Consider the following 9,602-nt stretch of genomic DNA (forward strand, 5'->3'; position numbering starts at 1 on the left):
AACTGACTAGTAGTACTCAGTGTACTAAAAACTTTGTGAACCAGCATTACATCTTGTCTCCTATAGTTTTAACTGACTAGTAGTACTCAGTGTACTAAAAACTTTGTGAACCAGCATTACATCTTGTCTCCTATAGTTTTAACTGACTAGCAGTACTCAGTGTACTAAAAACTTTGTGAACCAGCATTACATCTTGTCTCCTATAGTTTTAACTGACTAGTGGTACTCAGTGTACCAAAAACTTTGTGAACCAGCATTACATCTTGTCTCCCATAGTTTTAACTGACTAGCAGTACTCAGTGTACCAAAAACTTTGTGAACCAGCATTACATCTTGTCTCCTATAGTTTTAACTGACTAGCAGTACTCAGTGTACTAAAAACTTTGTGAACCAGCATTACATCTTGTCTCCCATAGTTTTAACTGACTAGCAGTACTCAGTGTACTAAACTTGTTGAACTAGCATTATATCTTCTCTCCTGTAATTTTAACTAACAAAGCATTTAATCTGGATGTTGCTTCCACTCACCTAAAGCAAAGGTATGGAGAATATCCTGCAGTTGACTCCTTAACAGTGGAATCCTTTTAAAACTACAGGTAATGTGATTACATTATGCTGTCATGATAGTTTTAAAGCTATGGGTTGTGCAGTGAAATTAAACTGTGTGTTTTAAAACTATGGGTTGTGTGATGACAACAAACTTTGTGTGTTTTAAACTATAGGTTGTGTGATGACATTAAACTTTGTGTGTTTTAAACTATAGGTTGTGTAATGACATTAAACTTTGTGTGTTTTAAACTATAGGTTGTGTGATGACATTAAACTTTGTGTGTTTTAAACTATAGGTTGTGTGATGACATTAAACTTTGTGTGTTTTAAAATATAGGTTGTGTGATGACATTAAACTTTGTGTGTTTTAACACTATGGGATGTTTGATGATATCAAATTTCTCGTGTGTTTTGTGATGACAATGCACTGCCATAAGTGTTTTAGAATATGAAATATTAAACAAGATAGTAAACTAGTTAATTTCTGAACACTATCTTAAACAGTAACATAATACTGTAGAATGACCCACAGAGAATGTTAAAAACAAAGGTAAAACAGTTAAATTCTAAGCACTCACTGAAACAGTTACATAAGATAGTAGAGTCACCTACACAGAATGTTGAACATGGTAAAGCACTTAATTTCTAAACATGAACACAAACATTTAACTTTTAATTACCCTAATGATGTGATAGAAAAAGCATGTGGTTTAATAGTTTTACATGGATGAAATCAAGTAACTGTTATTACTACAAATTTGTAATTATTTTCAATATTTTTAAAGCTCAAAAAGTACTCTATTTATGCATTAATCAAGAATGTTGCAGCTTCATCTACCACTTATCATAATGATTGTGACTACATGAAAAACATCATGATGACCAAATGTGAAGATGGATTCTTAAATATTCAGTGAGCTTCTGAACAGAGTTAAAGTTCAAGTTAAGAAAATATTTAATTATAGGAAGAACACAAACGAGGGTTTATTTTAAATTTTATGGAAAGTATATATATATATACATACAATTACAGATTTAGATGATTCCCACATTTTGAATTAATTTTATAATGTTTAACAAATTCATTACTTTTAAGTCTTTCTCAAAAAACATAAAACAAGCTAAAAATCAAACGAAAACAAAAGACAATTTCAGAAAGTGTCACTAATACAAGAACTGAGAGATTACATAAGATTAAAAAAAGATAGTTAAAATGTTGAGATGCTAGAACTTCTACTTACATATTGGCTGATCAAAAATTGGAGGAGCAGTACTACTAGTTCTCCATTTGAAATTCTGTGTTGAAATAGAATCCTTAAATATTCTATGCAAGTAATCCTCTGGGCTTTCATTTTGGGCAGCCTCAGAAGGAGGTTTTTCACAATACACCCTGTTTCAAAACATTTATTTATGAGTAACACCTATAAGAAAAAGATTACATCCATACATAACACACTTAGAATTTAAGCATTTCAAGGATATACGATCTATCACTAGCTATGTTGGAGCCTTATCAATCTCTTTATCATCTCCACCTGTATATTTATAGATACTAGACATCACTTATACCCATATACTAACGTATACTACACATCATCTCCACCCCCATATATGCCATATGTCTCACGCGCTATTTAAAGAGCCTCGCACCTGGTTTATTGTGAATAAAGCATTGCTACAGTAATGTAAAAAACCCTTCCATGGATGATAAGGAGTTAAGCATCTCAAGGATATATATGATCTGTCACTAGCTATGCCAGAATCTGATTTAACCATCTGCATGTTCAGTTGTAAATATTAAATCAGCAAAATAACGTGCTCAGTTCTCTGGCTTACATTAATAAAAAAAACGGAACATTAAAATACTTTTGTGTTTTTTTACTGCATTACTTTTTTTATTTATACACATAATTATTCTGAATAAAGCATTGCTACAGTAATGTAAAAAACCCTTCCATGGATGATAAGGAGTTAAGCATCTCAAGGATATATATGATCTGTCACTAGCTATGCCAGAATCTGATTTAACCATCTGCATGTTCAGTTGTAAATATTAAATCAGCAAAATAACGTGCTCAGTTCTCTAGCTTACATTAATAAAAAAAACAGAACATTAAAACACTTTTGTGTTTTTTTACTGCATTACTTTTTTTATTTATACACAGAATTATTCTTCCTAACCAACATTTATAGAATATTTAACTTTTTACAGAATCCACTTTTGATGAGAAAAAACAACAGGCATATCTATCTGTATAGTTTATTTAATTACATACATTTATGTTACTCATTCTAAACTTACCAGTCAGGGTGAACCCGCCAATTTTTTCCATGAAAAATATGACCATCTAATGTAAAAAAGAACAATAAATTAAAAAGTAAAAAAAAAAGAATAAAATGTTAAAAATGTAACTTGGAAAATTATTATGTATATTTTCTAAAGAAATAAACATACATGTTGGAACTTAAAAGGCTGAAGAAAAACTTACAGTCATGTGAGAGTCCCTTCAATTCAACATGGCCATATAATTGATGATTCCCATATGGTTGTGGCAGAACAATAGCCAGTCTAGTTGAACAGCAATTACATAATAACATTAGAACAATAACCAGTCTAGTTGAACAACAATTACATGTTCTAATGCTATTAATAGCCAGTCTAGTCGAACAGCAATTACATAATAGCATTAGAACAATAGCCAGTCTAGTTGAACAGCAATTACATAATAGCATTAAAACAATAACCAGTCTAGTTGAACAGCAATTACATAATAGCATTAGAACAATAACCAGTCTAGTTGAACAGGGATTACTTCATATTAGCTGATTTAAATATTGATTTTGAAATTTTAAACTGAAATGATGGATGATGATAACAGATAATCTAGTTGAATGGGAAATACACATTAGCTAACTGATTTTACACAATTAATTAAATATGCGAAAGATTTCTATTAAAGCACAAATACATCTTATTTGTATTATGTATATCTAAGATTCAAAAACCAGTATTAAAATATGAGACTCGCCATGATAACAATCAATTGACAATATATTCAAATGAGTAAAAGCCTTCCAAAAATGAGAAATAAAAATTTTGCAAATTAGCAATTTACCAGAATGAAAAGTTTTAAACAATGATATTTAGATAAACATGACAATTTCTTAAAAAATACTCATGATAATGTATTAGTAAAAAGGCCTGAAATAATAATGACTGATTGTGAATTTTTGAAAATATATTAACTTACGAGAAAGGAGTTTTGTCTATTGGTGCGTAATAGTACTTGTTTGTTCTAGTGACGACTCTCCTCTAGAATTAAAGAAATTACTTATTTTGAGACAACAAAGTGAAATCCTTACATTGTACAAATTGTGATACACATAATTTTATATAGAATGAATAAATCGAATTTGAGTTATTACTTTAAGGACAGAATTTCAAGTCTCTTCCAATGTTTTCAGAATAGAATGTTGTATTTTAAATAAATAACTATTAAAATACTCCAGTTTATTTGCAAAAATTATAAAATCCATGAAGTGTAAAATATCATTCCAAGTGTACCAAAGATTTTAGAAAGTGATATAAAAGAGATAAAGACATGTCCTTTTCTTCAATGTCGTAACAACACACAACAAAAATATAAAAAAAAATATGTAATAACTGAGTTTAGAAGCAATATTTAATTTTATTGTGTGCACACTATCTAAAGATGGACACTTATCAATTGTCACATAAAATATAAAATTACCATATTATCTTGATGAACCTTCACAGAAAGTGTTTCCCACCCAAGCCTTCTATCAATCATATTTCTTCGAATCTAAGGATTAAAAAAAATTTATAGAAAGCATAATGATTTATTCTCTGATATAAATTAAATGATTGAAAAGTTTATTTGGTAAATATCATTCATAATAAATTTAATCACATTTCAGAAAAACATTATAAAAAAAAGCTACACAATTATTTTACACAAAAAATAAATTCATCTTATGAAATTATGCATTAAAAAGACATAAATTTATTTCAATTCCTTGTTCTGCAAACCACAAGACTAGATCTATGATATGCTACATCAACTCTTACAAACATATAATAAATGTATTTTGACTAGGATGCCAAAAAACTTACTTATTCAACCAAAAAATACTTACAGTGAGCAGGATTTCATCAAGTTCCTATGTATAAATAAAATAAAATACATGTATATTAAATTGCAATTAGTACTATAAAATAATAGAATATGTATGTATATATATTAAAATATCAATTTATAAAGAATTAATATTAATGAACAGTATCCCTCAACAATAAATGCATAAAAATCACTACATATGTTTAATTGTGTTTGAGTTTACTTGAAGCAAAATATATACAAAAAAAAGAAGTCTAGTAAATATGATTTAAAAAATTTTTGTATAGGCTAAAAATTTAAATGCATTTCATTTTGCAACTTGATAAATAAAATTATTTTTTTCTTTCAAAACTGAAAATATCTGCTAATTTTGAGTTAGCTTTTTAAGCTTTGAATAAAAAAGCTTCATATGGATAAAAAATGTGGCATCCATTCATTAAAAAATTAAGTAAGCATATTTGATGTTAGCTATTATATGTACTCACAAATGTGTTCAACATTCATCCTTGCCTTAAGACAGATAGACAAAACAAAACTAAAACTAAAAACAGGTGAAAAGGATAAAGGAAAGTGTGCTTCAAACGTTTTTGTTTTACTTTCTTTATTAGAAATATCAAAATAGTATATTTTGAAATATTCTTTCACTGGACATGATTACTTACTCGTGCAAGAAGCTGATTGTTTGGTAATTCAACCTCTGTTATGTCCACACTGCTGTAGCCAGGTTTTAACAAATCCTGGAACTGAAACAAAAATGTAATCATTATAGTGTTAACCACTTAATAAGGAATTATGGTTGAAACAAGAAAATGTGAAATTACAGCAGTATAGTAGAGAAATTAGAATATGAAATTAGTAGAGACGTTAGAAGACAAAATTAAAGCAATCAAGTAAACATTAGAAGGTGAAATAGGGGTAGTCTAATGAAGAAATTAAAAACAAAATTAAGGCAGTCTAGTATAGACAACAGAAGGTGAAATTAAGGTAGGATAGTCAAGAAATTACAAGGCAAAATTAAAGTAATCTAGTTGATACATTAGAAAACGAAATTAAGGCAGTCTAGTTGAGACATAAGAATGTCAAATTAAGATTAGGCTAGTAGAGAAATTAAAAGACAGCTAGGATTAAGGCAGGCAGTACAGACAAGAGAATGTCAAATTAAGATTAGGCTAGTAGAGAAATTAAAAGACAGCTAGGATTAAGGCAGGCAGTAGAGACAAGAGAATGTCAAATTAAGATTAGGCTAGTAGAGAAATTAAAAGACAGCTAGGATTAAGGCAGGCAGTACAGACAAGAGAATGTCAAATTAAGAAAGTCTAACAGAAACATTAGAAGGTGAAATTGAGGTTGGATAATAGAGAAATTATAAAAATAAATTACAGCAGTTTAGTAGAGATTATAGAAGATGAATTGTTTAACAATACCTCATTTACTTGTCACCCATGAAGAAAACATTTGTTCAACTTGATTAAAATACAGTGAACATATCTGGATAATATATTATCAAATTATTTAGTTGTACATATATTATTTTATGTAATTTTCCCCCCATATCAATGAATAGTCCATGTAAAAGAAGCAAAAACAACTCATGTTTTTCTTATGCAGATATACATGCAGAGTTACAAACAGTAGCTTAAATGTCTGCTATTATATCTCAATACCAGTTATTCTAACAACACAATACAGGAGTCTCAATTTCACTGAAAACATTTTGCATTGTCAATTATTAACACTTAATGTACCGCTATTTTAAATGCACCTCTATCCTGTTTGTTAAGCAACTACCTGGCTGTGCATTTGTAACTTTTTCTTTAATTTAAAAATGTATTAAAATATTTATCTGGAAGATGAAACTAAGCCAATCTATAACAGATATTATAAAACAATATTATACCAGTCTAGTAAAAACAATAGAAGATTAAATTAAGGCAGTATAGTAAAAACATTAGGATATTAAATTAAGACAGTATAGTAAAAACATTAGAAGATTAAATTAAGGCAGTATAGTAAAAACATTAGAAGATTAAATTAAGGCAGTATAGTTAGAAACATTAGAAGATTAAATTAAGGCAGTATAGTTAGAAACATTAGAAGATTAAATTAAGGCAGTATAGTTAGAAACATTAGAAGATTAAATTAAGGCAGTATAGTTAGAAACATTAGGAGACAACATAGTACATACAGTAGAATACATAATTATAGTAGACAAGTGGAGACTTAAGAAGACGAAATCAAGATTATTGTAGGCTAGTGCAGTATACCACTACAAGATGGCATTATAGTAGAATTAATGCAGAGGCTTTGTATTACAATATGAAGTAGTAATACAAGTGAGTACACAATGTTAAAATAATTATTCAATAACAAATTAGGTATGCTGTAGCAAGCATGAAATTCTGGAAGTAAGAAATATAATTCTTTGAAGAAAATATAAATGTAATTAATTGATAAGGTACAGACCTAGGTCAATGATAAAAGTATAGTCGAAAGTGGAAAAGAATCAGAAATAGGGCTTTCTTGAAATTAGAATTCACTGAGTTGTATAATTTAGTGGAAATCAGTAACCATAGACTACAACTAGGTACATTTTTTAACAGTATTCAGTGTGCAAAAAATTAAAATAGCAAGTGGACATGGATTAATAAAATGAACTACATAATACATATCAAACAAATGAGAGTTCACTACTAAAAAAAAATTTCCATGAACAGATGAAGATTACACTCATTGGGTATACTCAATTTGCCTGTCCAGAATATGTCCTGCATATTCTTTTACATTACATTTCCAATATGGCAGGAAATGCATTAGCCCTCCTGTTTTTTGTTGAAAGATGAATATGATGAGGATATTGAACAAGGTGATGATGAATCAGTCCAATACTCATTTCCATGGATAACATTTTTTTGAAAATGACTAGAATAGCTATAATGTGATTAATGCTGTTGCTGCCAGTATTTTGTTTGTGAAACATATTCTGTATTTTGGCAAAATATTTGAATCACATGCTGCATTGGTACACTTCCTCTGCCACCTTGATGGTGTCACAGTCAGAAGAAGTCCAGAACACTGTTCCAAGCCACTTTATTGCTGTGCAAAAATTTCTGCATCTTCAAGAAGATGAATTAAGTGTACCAATTAAATGCACCAAGGACAGAGGTCAAGAAGCATCTTATATTAATGAAAAATAAGATATTTCTCTTATATTTATAGACGATACTTAAGAAACATAATGTTAATATTAATACAAAGAACCAATAATAATGCTCACTTACCAGTGGGCGGAGGTCAGGATGGAAAAGGACGTATCCATTGTTGGTGATAATAAATGCATATGCATTAACACCCAACTACAAAAATGAATTATAACCAATAAATAATTACAGTACTTGTATAAATAAATAAGCAATTTCATTAATTAACCTAATAAAGAACAGTAATTTCATAAAATTATTATTTTACTGAATTTTAGCTTTACAATTATGAATACTACAGTAAACAAAAGAAAGATATCAGCACAAATGTTTCTGTTAATTTTCAGCAATACAATTTTATTAATAAGGGACCATTCACATTTCTGTCATTAGTTTCAACAGAGTTCAGGAATATCTTGTTTATAAGTTTCTAAGCACACAGTTAGTTCTATTAACATGGTGACTAGGTATATACTTAAACTTGTATACATCAAATTCTTTCTAGTTTGTAATTTTCAACTAATAATACACAAATTTAAGATGTAATGACATGCTGACATTTTTTTTACAGTTATGTGAAGATGAACTCAAACATGTATACAAAACATAATGTCTTCCAGTGATACTCATACAGACACATGTACAAATACCTGTTCTCCACAATCATACACAAAAACAAATAAATGTTTCATGATCTTATTGCTAAATAGCCATATAATCATGTTTCCCAGCCAACCACAGTTGATTGTATACATATAGAAAACATCAACAATAATACTACACAGAATTCTTTATTCACCTTGAAAGCAGGAGTTAACCTCTGTATCTTTTGTACCTTAATGTCAGTTCCTGCTACACCAAGCAATTTGGCATCTTGCACCTAAAATTATAAAATATATGCTCATAAGAATCATCTCAAATATACCAGTTCTATAGCCAAATTAGTCGTTTTATTTTTTTATTCTTGTCCAAATCACTACAATATTCAAAAGTAATAAAATATATATACGTATAACACAACTTACAGTAGAATTCCGAGGATGAAACACAGGCATTGCCACTGTTGTCATCAACTGTACTGACTACAAGATTACAAACAAGAACAACAATAAGTTATTGGCATTCTAAAATTCCCACATTAGAATAATAACATTCTAATCAGAAATTTGCATTATTTTGCACCATGATGTTAAATGAATTAAATTGAGAAAAATATTAGAAAGTAATAACCAAATAAACAAAATATAATTTATTACACATAATTTTTATTACAATGGCAGAAGAATTCAGATGAAACAATCTAAATAATGCAATTATTAATACAGTGCATAACAATAATAATAACATGATGAACCAGCAATTTTAATGGCAGGAACAACCTTACTTATTCCAGAATTAAAAAACAAAGATAAAATACACAATAAAAATAAACAATAATACTATTAATAATTTGGGTTGTATCCTAGAACAGTTCAGTACAAACTGAACATTTTAATGTCTGTTACTATGTCAGATGTCTTCTTTTTTTCTTATTAATTTTTATTTATCATCTTTTTTGTTTTAGTATTCTTGATCAAATTGTTACAATACTCAAAAAAATAATAATAATAAAATACAACTTACAGTGGAATTTCAAAGATAGAATAATAATAAGAACTATTGTTATTATTATATAAGTGGTACCAGTAGTCCTATCTATTGGCCAATTTATAAATAC

The 9,602-nt window shown here is 28.7% G+C and overlaps 1 protein-coding gene across 1 annotated transcript in view; it reads right to left on the reverse strand.

Moving 5' to 3' along the window:
• Positions 1–9,602, reverse strand: part of LOC106460714 (voltage-dependent calcium channel subunit alpha-2/delta-3-like) — a 214,017-nt gene that overhangs the window by 27,374 nt on the left and 177,041 nt on the right. Inside the window, exons 16-25 of the mRNA XM_022387493.1 lie at positions 8,911–8,967; positions 8,685–8,765; positions 7,967–8,041; positions 5,351–5,431; positions 4,708–4,731; positions 4,302–4,373; positions 3,801–3,862; positions 3,039–3,118; positions 2,852–2,897; positions 1,787–1,939 (exon numbers count right to left, since the gene is read on the reverse strand). Coding sequence (XP_022243201.1) covers positions 1,787–1,939; positions 2,852–2,897; positions 3,039–3,118; positions 3,801–3,862; positions 4,302–4,373; positions 4,708–4,731; positions 5,351–5,431; positions 7,967–8,041; positions 8,685–8,765; positions 8,911–8,967 — 731 coding nt within the window. The remainder of the gene's footprint in view (positions 1–1,786; positions 1,940–2,851; positions 2,898–3,038; positions 3,119–3,800; positions 3,863–4,301; positions 4,374–4,707; positions 4,732–5,350; positions 5,432–7,966; positions 8,042–8,684; positions 8,766–8,910; positions 8,968–9,602) is intronic.

The sequence above is a fragment of the Limulus polyphemus genome, unplaced genomic scaffold, assembly GCF_000517525.1.
Source record: "Limulus polyphemus unplaced genomic scaffold, Limulus_polyphemus-2.1.2 Scaffold821, whole genome shotgun sequence".
Taxonomy (NCBI): domain Eukaryota; kingdom Metazoa; phylum Arthropoda; class Merostomata; order Xiphosura; family Limulidae; genus Limulus; species Limulus polyphemus.